The following is a 21,924-nucleotide window of genomic DNA, read 5'->3' as shown; positions in this document are numbered from 1 at the left end:
ATCTTAATGGTACAAAAATAACATTGAAGTAACTGATCTAGTAATGAGAATACTCTTTTTTTTAAATAAATTGGTTATTGATTTAAGTCAGTACAGTGACTCACTCACTCATCAGTCTGAATGCTTCTTCACTGATTTTTTATTTAAATCTTTTTGCAATAAATGTGGTAATTTTGTTAAATAGAAATATAAAAATATATTTTATTATAGTTTTATTTAGTAAGGACAAATATTGCAAGCAAGGTGCTTTCTCAAAAGCAATAAAAGATTTGTTATTGGAATTATTGAAGCATCTATAAATCTAAAGAGTCTATAAATTCAGCATTTTATTCCTTAGTAGCTATAGAAATTCTCTGTTATTAACAAACATATGTGTGTATATGCACATTTACATAGAGCTCACACACTGAGTGGAAGCAAGTCACATTCTCTGTCTGTTATGGAGGGCAAGGCTGTCTTTCTATATTTGATTGACTCTGTTAGTTTATTAAGTGGAGTGAGCAAGGATTGGCGTTGGATCAGTACGCAGAGGGGGAGGGTCTGCTTCTCACTGACTGCAGAGTGCTGTGTGATGTATGGATCGCTTTCAGAAGTAGTAATGCAATATCATATAGTCTGATATGACAATATGATAAATACTAACAGAGGAGGGCAGGACAAACGATTAAATCTCTCATGTTCCAGACCCCAGATATGGCTCATTTTGTCTGTCAATATGAGTAGGATTTTTTTTCACCTGTTTTATCAACCCCCCCCCCCCCCCCCCCCCAGACGTGTGGTTTCGTTTACTACACACATACTGAAGCATGTGTGTTTTCAGCCTCTGCCCCCTCAATATATGAGTACGTGAACACATGAACATAATGTCTAGAACGGCTATCATCATATCATATACAAACAGAAACTTAAAGGTCTTCACAGCAACCGATCAAAATAAAAGTTCAGTTTAACTTAAAGAAACTATGACATAAATGTATTACTTAATGTAATGGTAACTGCTGCTAATAAAGTTATTATTAAGGCATTGTTTTTAAAGGAATATTCACCAGAATAAAATATATATATATATACGATACGATGTCTGTCGCACAAATGGCGCAAGATTAGTAACGTTCAGAAGTTTATACTGGGGTTAAGTGTTTGTTCAGCCCTGTGAGCAATGAGATATACTGTACATACGATGGTGTTTCAATACAGGAAAACAGGATTTGTTGTTTTTGTTGCATACATGAGCAAATAATCCCGAAAAGAGTAATGGAGAAATTTCTGTGCCCTCAACGGTCATCTTTAGATGATGGGTAATGCACATGTCCCCTTGCTCTGTTATCTTTTCTTTACTTTGCGTTTGTGTGCATTGTCACTGGCTCACGGTGGAATGAATCAGAGAGGTTTGTGTGTCATTGCTGGTATTTCTCAGAGCCATGACTGCTGCCTATTTTTGGGCCATTCGATACTCAGGTAATTACACGATGACATGCCTCAGAGAGCAGTAACTAGGCAACAGTGTAGCCACGGTGACAGGAGATGGCTGAGGATCAGGAAGAACTGAAAAGCTTGATGTTAGGGAGGCTGATTGTGACCTCTCAGAGGAAGATTTGTGTGCAGACAGATGTTTTTTTCAAACATTTTGCACTTTTTTAGTTTCTATTTCAAATCATTGCTGTTTCTTTGAACTTGCTATTCCTCACAGAATCCTGAAAAATGTATTACAGATTCCATAAAAATATTAAGCAGCGTATTTCAGTATTGATAATAATAAGAAATGTGAGCATTCCACATCTTGAGCAGTAAATCAACATATTAGAATGATTTCTCAATCACGTGACACTGAAGACTGGAGTAATGATGCTGAAAATTCATCTTTGCCATCACATGAATAAGTTACATTTTAAGTAGTTATTTAAAATTTTCATAATATTTCACAATATTGCTGTTTTTACTGCATTGTGCATAAATTAAATGCTGTGTTGGTGAACATAAGGTACTCTTTTCTTTGAGAAAAAAACATTCGTACTCACCACACACTTTTGAAGAGTGTAGTTTATATATATTGTGTCATGCTGTCACTCTAATTAAAATTAATTTCTTTCATTTCACTTTCAATTACTTTGTATTTGTTAGCAGCTTGTAGTGCCCCTTTATAGCTTGAGGTCCTGAAGCTTTATTATCTTGCATCTTTTTAACTACAAGTTGCTTAACTATAGCTTACCTTCTATAAACCATAAAAAGCTTGGCAATCAAAAGAGACTTCCACAACATTTGTCAAGTAATGCTGCACTCTAAATATTGAAATTAAAGGGAAAATTCACCCAAAAATGAAAATTCTTAAAGGTCTTCATTTCCATTTTTGGATGAACTGTCCCTTTAAGTTTGGTGTTGTATTATTGTACTGCAGTGATGTTTGTTGGCCAACCTGGAAAACCCAATAGGACTGTTTTGTTGGATTTTGGATTATTGTAGAAAATAAGCTCTGTGACCAGCAAAAGTTTACGATACTTGTTTACCATGATAACCCTCACAAAACACAACTTTTATAAATATTCAAAGCCTAAATACAGTTGGCAGAAGTAAAAGCCTAAATGTAGGCTATAAACAAACTACACCACTATTAAGCTTCCAACATCTCTTTGTCATTTTACCTGAAAATTAGAATAGTTTGCAAGCGTGTGATTATAAAGACAGCGAGGCTGTGAAAGCAGACTAATGAGTAGATGAGTTTACCTATTCAGTGTGATGTGATCCCTGGGCCGACAACCTGTGTAGTCCCATTTAGCCACTTACTAATAACAGCCTTTTCAAGACAAGTAAAAGCTTTAAAAAGCATGCTATTAATGTATTTTATGTCTTAATATAAAAAATGAAAATACCCTGAGCTTGTGTTTACCACTTATTTCAGGGCATTTCAGGACCACAATCAAAAAATCCCACTGACTTCAGAACAATGGAAACAGAAGAGCTAACATGTTAACTAATTTCTGAGTGCATCAATCTACTAGGCACATGTTTCTGTGATCTGACATTGTGTGATTGTATTGTTGTACTATACGATGAGAATCTCTCATTGTGAGTTTTGTCATTATCTGCAGCACGGCTTTCTACATGATTATAATAAGAAAGCGGGCAAATTCGGTTTTCATATAATCTGGATGTCAGTGGCTAAATTAGCAATCGGACACAATGAGAGTGTGTGTATTTGTGTTCACCCCACCCTGCGAGTGCTCATGTTAACTGGCAGACAGGCTCTTCCAGAGCTGTTTAACTGAAGACTCTCTAACCATGTCTGACACGCTGCAAGATCAGATGTGTCTGGCCGCCCTCTCACACTCGCTCTCACTTCGTTCCACTCACGTCTTAAAGAGGATGACGGCTAGCCTGGAAAGACTCTGACACCTTTCCGACACACATTTTCTTCCAGTTCTCTGGTCACACATGAGATTGGTCATCAACAGGCTGAACAGATCACGGATAGTTGCTTCTGATGTTATAACTCCTCTAAAGGTGACAAATCATGAAAATCTGAATTTTTCTTGTTTAAAGGTATCGTTCACCCAAAAATGAAAGTTCTGTCGTTAAATACCCACCCTCATGTTGTTCCAAACCCGTAAGACCTTCGTTCATCTTCAAAACACAAAGTAAGATATTTTTGATGGAATCTCAGAGCTCTCTGACTCTCCATAGCAATGATATTACCACAATCAACGCACAGAAACGTAGCAAGGACATTGGCAAAATATTCCATGTGACACCAGGGGTTCAACCGTAATTTTACAAAGCAATGAGAATACTTTTTGTGTGCAAAGAAAACAATAATAACATAATTTATTCAGCAGTTCTTCTTCCTGAGTTACCATGTTCCTTCATTTTGGAGAGTACCCCAGAATGTAATCAACGTAATGAGTGTTGTTTACGTGCAGCACACTTACACTGAACATAGTCAGCTTTGTTTATATTCAGTAGACAGTGCGCACATGCTGAACGTAAATTCCATCAAAAATATCTTAATTTGTGTTCCGAAGATGAACGAAGGTCTTACGGGTTTGGAACAACATGATGATGAGTAATTAATGACATAATTTTCATTTTTGGGTAAACTAACCCTTAAAGTGCAAATATCGGGTCCCTGGTGAATCTACCAGCCACCCCCCCCAAAAAAAAAAAAAAACAAGAAAAATAACAACTTTTTTTTGTTAGCCTTTCTCTGGAAACGTGTCAAATTCCGCTCACCCTGTGACTTACAGGTACATGTAATAAAAAGTATATATGTGACGAAGATGTTTTTGCAACAGCCAAGTCTCACGCGCAGTGTACACATCACCGTCCGAATCCGTTCACATCATTTCGTTCACTCCTTTCTAATATAGTGCACTCAACTGCCTTACACTATATAGGGATTAGTGAACGAGTGAGCGATTTCGGACACAGCTAACATCTGTATTGCAAACTGTATTGCTGTTACTGTTGTTTTTAGCCTAGGCATAACAACGCAGCATCATTGCCATAGAAACCAACGCACATTCCGTAAAACATAAGAGCACATATGGACACACAAATCGGATATGAACAGTTGCGATATGTCAGTTATTCAAATCATATTCCATCCGGATATGCACAAAATCAGATTTGGCCTGAGAGTCTGAACGAGGCTAAAGAGAACTTCGTTTGGTACTCGCATGCCGTGTAACAGCCGCTTTCTGTGCATGTGCTTCAAACCGTAAATCAAAAGCTTAAACTTATATGGTTTAAAACACATAATTTCCGCATGATAGACATGATAATCAAAACCAGATGTTTTTTAGCAGAGTATTTGAAGTACGAGCTGTAAAGGCACAGCCCTATTCTGGAAAAGGGGCGGGGAGCAGCAGCTCATTTGCATATAAAGAAACATGCACGAAAACAGCCTGTTTCTGCTTTCATTCAAAATTGCCATTTTCAAAATAATATAACAAATGGGAATTTTGAGCTGAAACTTCACAGAGGCATTCTGGGGACACCTGAGGCTTATATGATATATTGTATCATTTGGGCATAATATGTCTCCTCTAATATAGGGTTCGGTTTACCTATTCAAACAATTCCATATTTGTCTGTATTTGGGGGTGTGTTTGTCTTTTTAAGTACATCTGCAATAATGACACATTTGTCTGGGAAAAATGTGACTGCACAAATAATCTGGGCTTTGTTCTCACGTTATATCAGTTCTGATATTCTCAGTCTCTGCATCACACTCCTCTCTCACTCAGACAGCAATCAGCCTGAAGAGAGGGTGGCATTTTCCACAGTTCATGCTCAAATGCAACATCATTTTGAGTCACACTTCTGCACATGCTCTCAGCTTGTTTTAGGCTGCACCCTGCAGGAGATTGTACTTGTCTGTTACTGATGTACTGTTGTGATAAATCACTGATGAATCATTCATTCAGTGCTCTCAAACCCATATCTGGCAGCAGTACTTAGTGTAGAGAGTTTCTTTAGGCTTGCTGGTGAAAATTTCAAATCAGTTTTCAGATAAACACAGGAGTTCTGTTCCAAAGTCTAGCGAGTTACCTATCTAAGCATCGCAAGCATACTCCCTTGGATAAGGGTGTTCCATAATGATGCTATACGGGACCTTTTTTTTTAACTGAAATCCTAATGTGGTCACATTTACCATTGTTCAGCAAATTTTCACTGGCAAAATCTAGTAATTTCAATTTGATTAGAATGCATAGAATGAGGCAAGGTTTATGAGTATATCCTTTGATGATATATGATATATATGATGATTTGTTTTTAACATTCTATGACTACTGTGAATGCAGACATTAAGTATTCAATGTGTGTTATTACCTTTGGGAGAATACATTTACTGTTAAATATGAATGAAATCTAGATGAAAGTAAGGGTTTCTAGCACAATAACTCTACAATTGCTGTCATGTTTATGGGCCATGAGAGTGATGATTCATATATTTAAATGAATTTGGGTCATTTAAGTTCAGATAATGAACTATGTGAACGTTTGTGCGTGTAAATGGCCCAGAGTCTCAAAAGATGCAATTTGGATTTTGGTGTATTTCCCAAGCAACAACAAAATATTAATTATTTCACTACATCAATTATAATGAGTCAATGACATAATCCTAATTTATGTCATCCACACAAGAAGAGCAGATTTTGTTTTGATTTTCTCAGAAATCTGTTGACGAGTCCCAGGGGTTTCCTTTGTCTCCATCAGTCACAGCTTTAGCTAATGTCTCTTCTCTGACTTTCAGGAGCTTTTTAGAGTGTTGACACACTGATCATTGATATCTGAGCTAAACTACTGCATCCAAAGCAGAGCTGGAACATTTTCCACATTAGTCTACAATAGCTGACAATCAGGGAGATTAAGACAGATGTAGTTTATTGTGAGTTTTATAGACCATCCGTTCCATATGTGAGCTAACTGTGCTACATATACATCAGTTGCTCACCCTCATGTTGTTCCAAATCTATTACACTTTTGTTCATTTTTGAACAAAAAAATTTGATATTTTTAACAAAACCTCAGAGATTTGTCTTTTCATAGAAAGATTCATGCAACCAACACTTCAAAATGATTCATACAGATCTTAAAAACAATCCATATAAATCCAGTGGTTTGGTCCGAGTCTTCCGAGGAGGAGACACAATCACTTTATATTCTGAAGAGGTTTAATTGAGGCATTTATTAACATATAAACATACATATACTGTAGCTCATCAAACATGGTAAACATGCTTGACTAACAAGAACTATTGAGGTTTGTTCTCGCATATAACACAAGCATGTTTGAACTTCATCAAGCGCAAATGAGGTTTGTTCTCTAGTAATTTTGAGCTTCTGTGTTTACCATCTTTGATGTACTCCATGTAGGTGTGTTAATCAATGTTTAGATTAAAATAAAAGCTTACATGAAATCTTTTCAGCATATGAAGTGATTGTGTCTCCTTGAAAGACTTGGATTAAACGGCTTTATTCATATGAGTTGCTTTTACAGTGTTTTGGGTGAATTTGAATGTAATAAATAGTAATTCATTACATTTATATAGAGCTTTTCTAAGCACTCAAAGCGCTTTACATTGTGAGGGAGGGTCTCCTCAGGGACAGAAATCTCACAAATGAATATATTATAAAGATGAACGAAAGGCTTATGGACAAAAGGGTGAGTAAATGATGACGAAATTTTGGGTGAACTATCACAGAAACATAAAATTACTTTTTTTTTTGTAAGCCAACAGGAAAACCCATTCCACCCTTAAATTTACGTATTCACATTATGGAAGGTACATGCACTGCAGTATTCACCTGAAAGTATACATTTATTTTTTATGAATTTACTTAAACCATCAAGAGTGCTTTAGATCTCTTTGGATCACACAAAGGTGAATAGCGAGCTGATTACAGAGGCAGTGGGCATGTGGTGATCTATTTAACACACTGGAGTAGCAATGACAGCTGACACTCTGCCAGCAGCATGCATCTCACTAATGTGGCCTTTGAACACATAAAGAGCCATAAAAATCATCCAGCCATTCAATATGACTGAAATACATTCCCTTTTGATTTAATCTGTCTCTGTTGGTCAAGAGAGGTTCACATTATGAAAAAAAAGAGCCTCTCTGTTAAATGTCATTGATCAGTCTGGAATTAGACATTATCAAGTTACTAAAACAAACAAACAAAGATATTTGAGGTGTAATTAGTACTTAATTATGTTACATAACAACAGTCCATGAAAACTGTGTAGTAAATTTGTCTTTTTCTGTTTATTGCAGCATGTTCTACTTGCCTTCAAATTCATCCTGGCATTCGTCATTCCAGATGTTCCAAAACATATCCAAGTCAAACTAGCCAAGCTGGAGTTTGACTCCCTAGAAGCTCTTAAGAAAAGGGTGAGTACACATTTGTACATGTGCACATATCTATTGCATGCAAACAGGAAATGTGACCGCCTATATGACAGGCCCTGTCAGAAAGTACTTCAGTGCAAATAGTCATCTGCGTATATGCCTCGGTGGGCTTCACAGAGTCAACAACACATGTCTGCGTCAACATAAGTGGTGATGCGGCAACCATGATCTCTCGGCTCAGAGAGGCGAGAGCAGCATTAACATGCTTTCTGATCATTAAATGATCCAGAGAGACCTTTGTACATGCTGAGATACTTTGCTGACATACAGAGTGTGTTCAAGTAGTGTTTGCTAATAAGGTTTAGCTATTTATGCAGATGTTTATCACCTCGTATGCGGCATAAGAAGTAGGTCACTCACAAAGAAACACATGCTGCAGTCTGCCCAAGCAGACTTAATAATGAGGGGAAAAAAACGTTTTCCTCAAAAGACAAAGGACATGTTTGGAATATAATACTGCTTACTGCGAACTGCCTTCTATTATTTTAATTGTTTTTAAATAGCATTGAGACAGTATGTATTTTGCAGTGATAAATATTTCAAACAGTAGTTTGCAACATTGCTGTCTTATGACCTCGTTATGTTGCATGTTTAATTCAGCGAGCAGGGCTCAGTTATCATCTCTGAAATAAATTTGGTTATTTGTAAATCAATAAAACAAAAAAATAGTCAATTTTTAAATAAAGACTCAAGGAAATATTACATTAATCACAGTTGATACTAATTTAGAATCATCTGCTCTTATTTTTGAAGCGATATGAAGATGTTTAATAATGCATAAATGGTGAGACTTTGCTGTGATTAAAAAATGCTATTTTTTAATAAAAACATACAATAATATATTATAGTATTAGCTGTTTGTTGATATTGTAGGTAAAAACAAAATCATGTATCATATGTCTTTAATTTGAAAAGAGTGGAAACTCAAAATATTAATATTGCAGTTAAAATAACTGTTTTATATTTATGAAAGGAAACCCTGATACATTTTTTTACAGGATTCTTTGAAGAATATAAAGTTCTAAGAATAGCATTTATTTGAAAGATTTTTGTAAAAATGCAAACATTAAAATTTTCATCAATTTAACACACTAGTACAAACATTATGGAAATATTCTGTTCTGAACAAAACCAAACATATCCTGAAGCCTTAAAATTACAAAAAAAAAAAATTACAATTAAGCCATCGTTTATGTACGTCGTTCTTTTCTCTTGTCCAGTGAAAGTCATTGGGGTCCAATGTTTTTAGTATGGACATAAGCAGTTGGAATATTCTTTAAGATATCTCACGCAGGAAATACTCCACACAGTAAAGAAAATCATAGAGATTTGGAATGACATGACGATGAAGGAAAATGTTTAAAATTTTTGGGTTATCTATCCCTTTAAGATGTTTGTGTCTATCTGTGATTCCAAGGTCAAGGTAGGTGGTGCTAGTGGCAGTAATTTATTGTTTATGGATATGAACCTGGCTCAATTAGACTGAAACAGTGATTCACATTTGGAACATTCGTGGTAATGAATTCAGAACACTGTCTCTCTTTTAAAAAAGGAATGTGCGTGCTTTATTATCTAAAGTATTAATAATGATTCCATACAATGTCTGTCAAAGCGACAGCATAGACACGCTTTAAAAGGATTCAATGGCTTTATTTCTGCAGAGACGAGCCCTCGGTCGGTAAGTCCGTTGCCATGGCTCTAGTGATATGGCACAGTTGGATTGTGAATGACAATGAGCTGGCGTGTGCTGTTGGCATCCTTAATGTGGCCTTGTGTTTCCTCAGCAGATAAGATGTGTGCGATATATATTTGCCTCTTAATGCTGTGGATTATAATATTTTCCAGTTAATTTGGATACATGATGAGCACAACTCTGATAGTTTAGCATTTTTATGTGTTGGGTTTAGCAAATCGGGGCACTAGTGTGCAATGGTGCAGGAACGAAAAGTAGTGGGGGGCAGATTATAAAATCAACTGGCTTATGAATATCAATTGGTTCCACCTTTTTTGCTGAAAAGCAGACGTTGATAAATATGTGCAAGACAAGAGGGTTTAAAATACCTGGGGAGAGCTATTAATTTACACTGTAATTTATCTCAATGGCAGTTACTCGGCTTCTGCAGGACCCCCCCGGAAGTTTGTTAATTGAATTCTGCCATTTTGCTCATGTGCATTCAGTCACCTGAGCTGTAAATGCCATGTGACTTGTTAATTTTTAGCCAATGAAGAAGGACATCTTTAACCCTCTGGTGCTCTTTGGTCACTTTTGACCGAAACATTTTCGGTTTTGAATTTTTTTAAGTCACAGCTTCATCAGAATGGTACGAAACTTGGTGACTTTTATGGCATTTGGAATGTGAACACCAAAGCAATTGAGGACTTGATTCGAGCTGGCTAAGTGGTCATAAAAAAATAAAAAATGATCGACCATAGGAAATGAATGGGAAATTGATAAAAACACAAAAATTCTGCAAATTTTTGTGTGTACAATGTACAAATCTGCGACAATGCAGAAAAAAAGTACACAGCAATTACGGGGTGAAACTCTAAAACATCCATTCACACACACCTATGAACGGGTGTGACTGTAACACAGCAAATATGTAAAATAAAAGCAATAATTCAACTACAATGCAGTAAAAAAGTGGACAGCAAGGAAGGGGTTACACTCTAAAACATCAAGAGTGCAAAACAGACACATCCACTCACACACACACACACATCCGCATCACCACAATTGTACACACTCAAATTAATTGGTATGGCTACACCCATATAGCCAAAACGAGTCAGAAAACTGAAATAAGAGGTTGAAATCAGATCAGACCCGGAAGGATTAAACTCTGATAAAACATTCCTGTTCATTTTTGTTACATTTTTATATAATTTCAATGTTTTGTGTAACAAAATGCTTTCTGTGTTCAGGTTTGACTGTAGTAATAATAATTCAAAAACTGACTCATTAAATCAACACTTTAAACAAAAAAAAAAAAATCTAAACCTTTACAAAAAGTTGTCTTTGAAAATGTCTAAATATATATCCAAACCCACAACTTAATAAAAATAAGCATTTATGTCTAAAAACAATTAGAGAATTTATAGGCCTTTTATATAGAGCTATATGGTAATCTATGGGCTAAACCATGAATTGCAGATGTTTTTCTTATTTTACTCCCACCAGATGGCACTAATCTGGTTTAAACAATAGGATTTTAAAAGGATTGTCTCTATTTAAACATGAAATACTGTTATTAAAATAACGCGATAGAAGCTGCCTCAAATTCAGAACTATAAAGAAATGAAGAATGTTGTGTCTGAAAGCCCGGCGGTAATGGTACTGTCCAACCGCGAGCTCAAAACACAGAAATAAAGAATAATGAGTCATTTTTATATTTGTTCAAAAATCATATTGGCACGCAACATTCATCTTGTTCAATATATAGTTCATCTATAGCAAATTTAACTAAGCACTGCAAAGCCTTACATGGAGAGTGGTTTGCTATGGTGCGAGAAAGTCACAGTTGTGAGATTATAAACTCGCAATTGTGAGAAAAAAAGTCAGAATTGTGGGAAAAAAAGTCAGAATTGCGAGAAAAAAAGTCAAAATTGCGAGGAAAAAAAGTCAGAATTGCGAGAAAAAAGTCAGAATTGTGAGTTTATATCAGAATTCTGAGGAAAAAAAGTCTGAATTGCGAGAAAAAAGTCAGAATTGCAAGAAAAAAGTCAGAATTGCAAGAAAAAAGTCAGAATTGCGAGTTTATATCAGAATTCTGAGAAAAAAAGTCAGAATTGCGAGAAAAAAGTCAGAATTGCGAGTTTATATCAGAATTCTGAGAAAAAAAGTCAGAATTGCAAGAAAAAAAGTCAGAATAGCGAGAAAAAAAGTCAGAATTGCGAGAAAAAAGTCAGAATTGCGAGTTTATATCAGAATTCTGAGAAAAAAAGTCAGAATTGCGAGAAAAGTCATAATTGCAAGAAAAAAGTCAGAATTGTGAGTTTATATCAGAATTCTGAGGAAAAAAAGTCTGAATTGCGAGAAAAAAGTCAGAATTGCAAGAAAAAAGTCAGAATTGCAAGAAAAAAGTCAGAATTGCGAGTTTATATCAGAATTCTGAGAAAAAAAGTCAGAATTTTGAGAAAAAAAGTCAGAATTGCAAGAAAAAAAGTCAGAATTGCGAGGAAAAAAGTCAGAATTGCGAGGAAAAAAAGTCAGAATTGCAAGAAAAAAGTCAGAATTGCGAGTTTATATCAGAATTCTGAGAAAAAAAGTCTGAATTTTGAGAAAAAAAGTCAGAATTGCGAGAAAAAAAGTAAGAATTGCGAGGAAAAAAGTCAGAATTGCGAGAAAAGAAGTCAGAATTGCGAGTTTATATCAGAATTCTGAGAAAAAAAGTCAGAATTGCGAGAAAAAAGTCAGAATAGCGAGAAAAAAAGTCAGAATTGCGAGAAAAAAGTCAGAATTGCGAGTTTATATCAGAATTCTGAGAAAAAAAGTCAGAATTGCAAGAAAAAAGTCAGAATAGCGAGAAAAAAAGTCAGAATTGCGAGAAAAAAGTCAGAATTGCGAGTTTATATCAGAATTCTGAGGAAAAAAAGTCTGAATTGCGAGAAAAAAGTCAGAATTGCAAGAAAAAAGTCAGAATTGCAAGAAAAAAGTCAGAATTGCGAGTTTGTATCAGAATTCTGAGAAAAAAAGTCTGAATTTTGAGAAAAAAAGTCAGAATTGCGAGAAAAAAAGTCAGAATTGCGAGGAAAAAAGTCAGAATTGCGAGAAAAAAAGTCAGAATTGCAAGAAAAAAGTCAGAATTGCGAGTTTATATCAGAATTCTGAGAAAAAAAGTCTGAATTTTGAGAAAAAAAGTCAGAATTGCGAGAAAAAAAGTAAGAATTGCGAGGAAAAAAGTCAGAATTGCGAGAAAAAAAGTCAGAATTGCGAGTTTATATCAGAATTCTGAGAAAAAAAGTCAGAATTGCGAGAAAAAAGTCAGAATTGCGAGAAAAAAGTCAGAATTGCGAGTTTATATCAGAATTCTGAGAAAAAAAGTCAGAATTGCGAGAAAAAAGTCAGAATTGCGAGTTTATATCAGAATTCTGAGAAAAAAAGTCAGAATTGCAAGAAAAAAAGTCAGAATAGCGAGAAAAAAAGTCAGAATTGCGAGAAAAAAGTCAGAATTGCGAGTTTATATCAGAATTCTGAGAAAAAAAGTCAGAATTGCGAGAAAAGTCATAATTGCAAGAAAAAAGTCAGAATTGTGAGTTTATATCAGAATTCTGAGGAAAAAAAGTCTGAATTGCGAGAAAAAAGTCAGAATTGCAAGAAAAAAGTCAGAATTGCAAGAAAAAAGTCAGAATTGCGAGTTTATATCAGAATTCTGAGAAAAAAAGTCAGAATTTTGAGAAAAAAAGTCAGAATTGCAAGAAAAAAAGTCAGAATTGCGAGGAAAAAAGTCAGAATTGCGAGGAAAAAAAGTCAGAATTGCAAGAAAAAAGTCAGAATTGCGAGTTTATATCAGAATTCTGAGAAAAAAAGTCTGAATTTTGAGAAAAAAAGTCAGAATTGCGAGAAAAAAAGTAAGAATTGCGAGGAAAAAAGTCAGAATTGCGAGAAAAGAAGTCAGAATTGCGAGTTTATATCAGAATTCTGAGAAAAAAAGTCAGAATTGCGAGAAAAAAGTCAGAATAGCGAGAAAAAAAGTCAGAATTGCGAGAAAAAAGTCAGAATTGCGAGTTTATATCAGAATTCTGAGAAAAAAAGTCAGAATTGCAAGAAAAAAGTCAGAATAGCGAGAAAAAAAGTCAGAATTGCGAGAAAAAAGTCAGAATTGCGAGTTTATATCAGAATTCTGAGGAAAAAAAGTCTGAATTGCGAGAAAAAAGTCAGAATTGCAATAAAAAAGTCAGAATTGCAAGAAAAAAGTCAGAATTGCGAGTTTGTATCAGAATTCTGAGAAAAAAAGTCTGAATTTTGAGAAAAAAAGTCAGAATTGCGAGAAAAAAAGTCAGAATTGCGAGGAAAAAAGTCAGAATTGCGAGAAAAAAAGTCAGAATTGCAAGAAAAAAGTCAGAATTGCGAGTTTATATCAGAATTCTGAGAAAAAAAGTCTGAATTTTGAGAAAAAAAGTCAGAATTGCGAGAAAAAAAGTAAGAATTGCGAGGAAAAAAGTCAGAATTGCGAGAAAAAAAGTCAGAATTGCGAGTTTATATCAGAATTCTGAGAAAAAAAGTCAGAATTGCGAGAAAAAAGTCAGAATTGCGAGAAAAAAGTCAGAATTGCGAGTTTATATCAGAATTCTGAGAAATAAAGTCTGAATTGCGAGAAAAAAGTCAGAATTGCGAGTTTATATCAGAATTCTGAGAAAAAAAGTCTGAATTGCGAGAAAAAACGTCAGAATTGCGAGAAAAAAAGTCAGAATTGTGAGATAATAAGTCGCAATTACCTTGTTTTATTTTTTATTCATTGGCGGAAACGGGCTTCCATAAAAAATGTATCCTAATTATTGCATAAATATTAATTAGTACCATGAAATTCTCTCAAAATACAAAAGAAAAAATATTATTAAACAAAAATATGTTACATTGATTTTGCAGGGGTGGGTGGGGAGAGAAGTTAAATTTTAGGTGTCCGGTCACTTTTGACTGTGAAGACCTCAAGTGTGACTCCCAAATAAGGAGCACCAGAGGGTTAAATAGAGAATTCATCGTTTTCTCATTATCAAGTCCAAGACTGTATAAGTTATTTTTCTTCTGTTGAACACAAAAATATATATTTTGAAGAATGTTAATAACCAAACCGTTTCTGGTAGTCATTGACTTTCATAGTGTGTGGGAAAAAAACAAACAAAAAAACACTATGGAAGTCAATGGCTACCAGCAATTTTGGTTACCAACATTCTTCAAAATATATATTTTTGTGTTCAACAGAAGAAAGAAACGTGTACAGTTTTGGAACTACTTGAGGGTAATTAAATGGCGATTAAATCGCTTTAATAGCTGTTATAGCTACTATCATTCTGTGAAGCAAAAGGTCAAAAAAGAAGACAAACAAAACAAAAAGCTTTTACAACATTTAGTTCATATTTATTATCTATTATAGCTTGTTTGTTTCTCAAAAGACCAACAGTTATTGATGACTCAGCCTGTCCAATCAGTTGATCCCGAGAATGAAAATATCCCTCCTCTTATATCACTGACTAGCAATACCAAGTCATGGTTCAATGCTGTGACACAAAGCCTATTGGCTTTTTAAATGTCCTTCCCAAATGTCCTATAAGAAATGTCAGCACTCTCAGATCTGCAAAGTGAGCCCTTTAAAATCAGGCATTATTAAAACATTCAATGTAATGAATTGCAATTGATATGTTGCTGGGTCAGACTACATTTGCAGCTGAATCTTCTTGAGGATTTTGAAGAAATTTCAATTAATCCAAATATCTCGAGTAACTACTAGAAAATATGATTCAGTGTTTAAAGGTAGGGTAGATGATTTCGGAGAGGCTAGGATTAGCAAGATAGCTTTGAAAGCATAAGGTCCCACCCTCCCTGCAAATCATTCTCCAAAGCCACGCAAAACATATGAACACACACAGGCAGACAAGAATCTAATTAGCGTCACAATGAGAGAAGGTGTTAGTGGAGGGTTGAATGCAACGCTTTCAAAACATTACAGTACAAAGCGCATCATATTACAATAACGACGTATTACAATCTTGCTCGGTCTGCAATAGCGTAATGGAACGTGCTGATTGGATGAGCATTTTATGGTCTTACACCTTCCACAGATGATATAATACATTTAGACCACTTAACTTAGTGATTGCTATCGGGATGTGAAGAGACTTCAACCAGCATAACAATTTTTTTTAACCAAATCCTTAATCCTGCATTTAACCCTTGACCCTATAGATAATGAGCAGTTAAATCCTGATTGGCATGATTGTTCGTTCATTAATACACCCAGAGATTTATTCAAGGAGGAAGCCATGAAAGTATGTTGATGGCCCCAGCTTCATGAAGACTGTGTAGTCAATGATCACCTGTGTAGCTGAGGGAATGTAGGCACTGAAAAGGGAAAAGTGAAATCAAGACAGCACATTTAATGGAATGATGAAGCACTTGGCTGATGATCTGCGATGAAGGCGGGACTCCATCGAAGTTTCATCCGTCTAACATTTCTTTTAATTTAGCAGAGAGACGCGGGTCGTAAAACACATATTGATTATGTTTCAGGATGACTGAAGACGTGATGTTTCTGGGCTTCTACCCCTCCGATTCTCTCTCACAAACTTCACCTGACACCAGCTCATCCCTCTGCCAGTGCTGGCGGTGCGTCTTCACCAGAGTCTCTCCATCAGAATGATGAACGGTAGCTAATAGCTTCAGCGGCCTCGTCCAGGTCTGTTAAGAGTTCAAAAGTGCCGACTGCAGTTAAACGGCGCATTTGGTTGGTGATATAAGACTGCGGGACCTCGGGGAGGTGCTTGGACCATTGGTTTGAGAGTGCTAGTGATGAGCTAGCAGCACATGACGCCATTTAGCTGTATTTCCATGTGTTCAGCAGCTTGAGAGGGTGAAGACAGCTGTCAGGAGAAAAGCTCCCACTGCTCTAGGGCAAAGGGACTCTGAAAATAGCCGGCACTTTCAGCAGCAGTGGAAACCCCCTGTTAGTGGCCAGTATTTGGAAAAGATCCGGGGTGAACTTCAGGAAAAGGCCAAGCTGCCAACACTATCATGGAACCATAATGGCAACTGGCAATTTTAGCCTTTCTGTTTGCTGAATGAGACCTTTTTAACCCGTAACAGCTGTATGAGTGGCTGATAGGAATATAAAAAGAAAAGAAAAGAAAAGAGGCTGGCATTGAGGACCAGACGTGATCTCCCTTGAAGATTAAGGGAAATGGTTGGGAACCATCTGTGTGTTAATTCACATTTGTATATTTTCTCACTTTAACGTCAATACTTGAGCTCGATCGAAGTGGGGGTTGGATTGTAGATGGGTCAGACAAGGTGGCAGTCCAGAGATACAGTTGTCTTGAAAAGATGTTCACATCCATGGGTGATCTAGAAGTAGAAAGTATTGATAAGAGCTTTTTCTGCCTTTAAAAGGCAGCTTGTATTTTGCATGCATGCTGTGTCCTGGGTTTTAATTTGCTTCGTTTTAGAACTGAGAATTAATGGTTTGCTTTTTCCAAAAGATGTCAATTTGTTGAATGATGGAGGCCATTTATCTTAGAACCTGGGCTGTCAGTTTGACGCACTAATTTAGTGTAATTATAAAAATAAATAATGTGATAAAAAATAATGCAATTAATCCTGACCCTTATGTAAATACCATATTAAGGATTTTTCCTACCTTCAGAGCAATTCAAGCTTGAATTACCACCCATTGCGAGTCTGCGTTCAGCACAGACCAGCTGATACTACAGGCAACGAGTCACACAATACTGTACCACGTTAACTAGAAGGTCAGGGGTGTCCAATCCTGGTCCTGAAGGGCTAACATCCAACAGAGTTTAGCTTCTAAATCTGTCTTGAAGACTTCGATTACTTTTCTTCAGGTGTGTTTAATGGTGGTTGAAGCTAAACTCTGCAGGACAGTGGCCCTCCAGGAGCAGGATTGGACGCTCCTGTAGAAGTTGATCAGTGGTCACTGATCAGATTCAAATTTTGGGGTGGACACCTTGGGACATCATAGATCATAAGATGAAACTTTTTAAAAGTGTAAAAATTGTGCCACACAGGGCCGGACCATTGAAGATGTTAGTTTTGGTTGCTTACATTAGACTTAAAACACTTTTTAGGGTTTTATCTTGTACTATATGATAGGACTCTGGGCCCCTCTGTACACTTAAAGGGGCCAAAAATCTATAGTTGTCAGATCACATTTTGCACACTAATGGCCCAGTCTCTGACTAGTCTGAGGCTCCGGGGTACTGTCCTCTTTGGCCCAGTCCAAAATCCAGCTCTAGTGCCAAAGAATGTTGGTTGCATGATGGACCTCGTCAGATTCAGTCTGCTTTCGCATCATTGCCTGACCACCGTCACAGGAAGTGGAACAAGCCAGCCGTCTGAGGCAATCTGTCAACTTGCTGAAGTCCATGAGAATGTGACATGTCCCATGTTAACCTTTAATGGTGTTAGGCGAAATGAAGTCAACACTTTCAATAGAGCCAGAATTGCAGTGGTGGCGATGACAAACTGGGAGTCAGACTTTGGACCAAAATCACCTTGATGGCTTTTTCATAAATGATTAGGCTGTATAGACAATATCTTATCAATGTGATGGGACTGTACACAGCTGTTCAACCTCTAATGATGTATTGACCCTGAGTTTGCACTTGAATCTGAGTACAGTTGTTAACATGAGTAATAGTATGTTGGAATTGCAGAAGCTTCAAATCTTTTCAAATCCCACCTCCTTCTAACATAATCAATACTGACAGGTCCCGTTAATTACCCCAGTTTGCCATCAGGACCTTCCTTGTAATCCAGAATATTTGGTCCATTTAGGTGCATGTAAACCACCTTTGTTTGAACACCTTAATTCTCACTTTTGTTAACGCTAATTCAGCCCACCGGATGCAAAGAGAGTATCTCCTGAGATGAATTTCCGCAAATCCAGTCTCCGTGAGCAGCTGAGAAAGATTGACTCACTTATGTGAACAGATAGTGTTTTAGAGAAAGGACATTTTAAAGAGACGATCCTTTTTTTTAATTGATATAGATAGATATAAGATACTACCCTTCTAGGGAAAAAAATTTATAAAATAAATTGATCGGATTGATGGAATTTGCATGCTTTTAACATAAACCATTACTAAAATGCTGAGGTTAATCAATTTAAGAACACGTGATCAAATAATAATAATAGTACAGGCATACTATATATATATATCCATTATATTTTATTGGCATTATATATTTAATTCCATTGCTTTTCTGGGAAAAAAAATGATTTAGAGAGTCCAGTGGAGGTCAAAGTAGATCTCTTTAATTATTGAATGAAGTTTTTCTTTCTCCACATTTAAAGGCACTCTATATCTGGTGCCTTCTAATAACCATTGTGCAGTTTTCTCATAGGAGACCAGAGCTCAGTCTCAATGAACTTATACGTACAGAATCACAGAGTCAGCAGCTCCGGCGCTATTGATCTCTCTTTTGGATTGAAAAGTTAATTGCACCTAACACTTTTTCACTGAGAATGTAATTTGCTCTGGTTTGCTGCAGGCAGTGAAATTAATTGGGTTAAATGAAACTCAGCATAGGCCATAATCTGGGAGTTGTGGATGCTGCAGAGAAAAAAACAACAAAAACATCTGTTATGGGTAGATGGGTTCATTTTGATTGTCTTTTAAAAAGATTTAGTAGCTTTCTGTAATGTTCTTTAATTGTTAAAAAGCTTTTCATATAGCAGCATCCCTGCTCCCCTCCATCTCTGAAAACCCAGCGTGACTCATTTGAAACGCAGTCCTGCCTGGGGCTGTATGTACGCTGAACTAAGATCAACTTCTGCCTTTTATATGCCAACATGTAAGACTTATTTAGACCAGGGCGAACTGATACTAAAACATACCCCAGATTAGTACAGCGTATTTTGAAACCATTTGTGCACATACATCCTAGAGATTCTTTTCACCTTCTGTTCATCTGTGATCTTTTATTTTGGTTTAGGTTCCCAAGTAAGTTCCATCATTAATATTTTGATACTATTTGTCTTTTCAGAAAATACTGGAAGCTACGGAGACCTGAAATACGTGGAATAAGTGACGGTTGATGACGACAACACAACTAAAGTACTCAAGGTGTACACATGCTGTAAACAGTCTAGTATTATATTTATCTGACTTCGACTTTAAATATGTACTCCTTGCCATGTTATCCACAAAATGGCTTATTGATGCTGTACACTTATTAATAAGACAGGTTAAAGACAGAGTTTTCCTGTTATTTCAATTACATGCATTATTTTATTATTTCTCTGTGTCAAATAACTAGGTTGATTTGGTTGTCAAAGTGCTTTTAGTTTTTATTCATGATTGTCTGAAACTGTAAAAAATTGTTAAGAGGGGATTAGAAGAAATATATCAGACATTGGGCCTAAAAAAACCCAAAAGATATAATGTATTATTTCTTTGAGGAATTGAAATGTTTGTTTTCATTCACTTCATGTTCTACCAAAGACAGAGCAGTGCCTTTAAACATCACTGTTAAAGCTTTTGTTTACAGATGTCAGGCCACTTCACCCTGTACTATACTTGAATTAAGCATATTCTATAATGTCTGCCTGAAAATAAACATTTCAAATATTCAGATAACATGCTTCTAATCCTTTCCACATCCTTCTGCACTTGGGATGAGATGTTTGTGTTTAGGACTTTTAGATGTTTATCAGCCTTAAACTCCAGCCTTAACACTACATTACCAAAAACACTGGCATATTGTGAGAACACCCAAATAAACCGTTACTTGTCTCTTCAGACTTTAAAATAGCAGCGATTCAGTGACCATGTTTTCATGCACATCGTTTTGTGATTGAGGTCCATATTCTGGTTAAGCAGAAGGTCATTCAGAAAAAAAGTTTGTTTAACAGCTGTTGCAGTACATTTGTATAGCAATGGACAAAAATATCGGCACCCTTGGTAAATATGATCAAAGAAGGCTGTGAAAATTCATCTGCATTGTTAATCCTTTTGATCTTTTATTAAAAAAAAATCACAAAAATCTAACCTTTCATTGGATAATAAGAATTTAAAATGGGGGGGGGAAGTATCATTATGAAATAAATGTTTTTCGCTAATACACATTGGCCACAATTAACGGCAACCTTTTATTCAATACTTTTTGAAACCTCCATTTGCCAGTTTAACAGCTCTAAATTTTCTCCTATAATGCCTGATGAGGTTACAGAACACCTGACAAGAGATCAGAGACCATTCCTTCATCCAGAATCACTCCAGATCCTTCAGATTCACAGCTCCATGACGGTGCTTCTTCTCTTCAGTTTACCTCACTCATTTTCTACAGGGTTCAGGTCAGAGGACTGGAATGGCCAGCAGAAGCTTGGTTTTGTGCTCAGTGACCCATTTTTGTGTTGTTTTTGAGGTTTGTGTTTGGATTATTGTCTGGTTGGAAGATCCAAACATGGCCCATTATAAGATTTCTAACAGAGAATTAGATTTTTTTATCTGTTGGTATTTGATAGAATCAGTGATGCCATGTGTCTAAACAAGATGTCCAGGACCTCCAGCAGAAATATAGGCCCACAACATCAAAAATACAGCAGTATATTTCATTGTACACATGGGGTACTTTTTATCCCTGTGTTCACATAACCCATCTTTTTGCAGCTAAAAAGCTCATTTTTTTGTTTCATCTGACCATAAAAGCCAGTCCTATTTGAAGTTCCAGTCGTGTCTGATAACTGAATATGCTGGAGTTTGTTTTTGGATGAGCTAGGATAATTTTTTTTAAACCCTCCCAAACAACATGTGGTGATGTAGGTGCTGTTTGACAATTTTTTTTTAAGGATTTCTGACCCTGAGACTCAACTATTTTCTGCAATTCTCCAGCTGTGGTACTTGGAGAGTCTTCAGCCACTCAAACTCTTCTCCTCACCGTGCATTAGGACGATATAGACACACGTCCACTTCCAGGCAGTTTCGTAACATTTTCTGTTGATTGAAAATTCTTAATTATTGCCCTGATGGTGGAAATGGGGATTTTCACTGCTCTAGCTCATTTCTTAAAGCCACTTCACTAATTTGTGAAGCTCAATTATCTTTTTCTGTACATCAGAAATATATTCATTGGTTTTTCTCATTGCGATGGATGATTAAGGGAATTTGGGCTTTGTTTTCCCTCCTATTTATATTTCTGTGAAACAGGAAGCCATGGCTGAATAATTTCATGTTCATAATCACCCTGGAGTGCTCAAAATTGTGAATATGAATGGGAATATACTTCAGAGATATTTTACTCCTAATTTCTAGGGGTGCCAATAATTGTGTCCGTGTTTTT

At 36.1% G+C, this 21,924-nt stretch overlaps 1 protein-coding gene across 2 annotated transcripts in view; it reads left to right on the top strand.

The window, feature by feature from the left end:
* The window catches only part of LOC306878375 (anoctamin-10-like), a 35,576-nt gene extending 14,966 nt beyond the window's left edge, over nucleotides 1-20,610 (top strand). The window contains exons 13-14 of one of the 2 annotated variants that reach the window (XM_079430693.1): nucleotides 7,776-7,892; nucleotides 19,630-20,610. In XM_079430693.1, coding sequence (XP_079286819.1) covers nucleotides 7,776-7,892; nucleotides 19,630-19,656 — 144 coding nt within the window. In that variant the 3' untranslated portion in view covers nucleotides 19,657-20,610. The remainder of the gene's footprint in view (nucleotides 1-7,775; nucleotides 7,893-19,629) is intronic. The other variant, XM_079430694.1, reaches the window with a different exon arrangement.
* Nucleotides 20,611-21,924: the final 1,314 nt, after the last annotated feature.

This window comes from Barbus barbus (genome assembly GCF_936440315.1).
Source record: "Barbus barbus genome assembly, chromosome: 12".
Lineage (NCBI taxonomy): Eukaryota > Metazoa > Chordata > Actinopteri > Cypriniformes > Cyprinidae > Barbus > Barbus barbus.
This window is presented reverse-complemented; position numbering and strand designations above follow the sequence as displayed.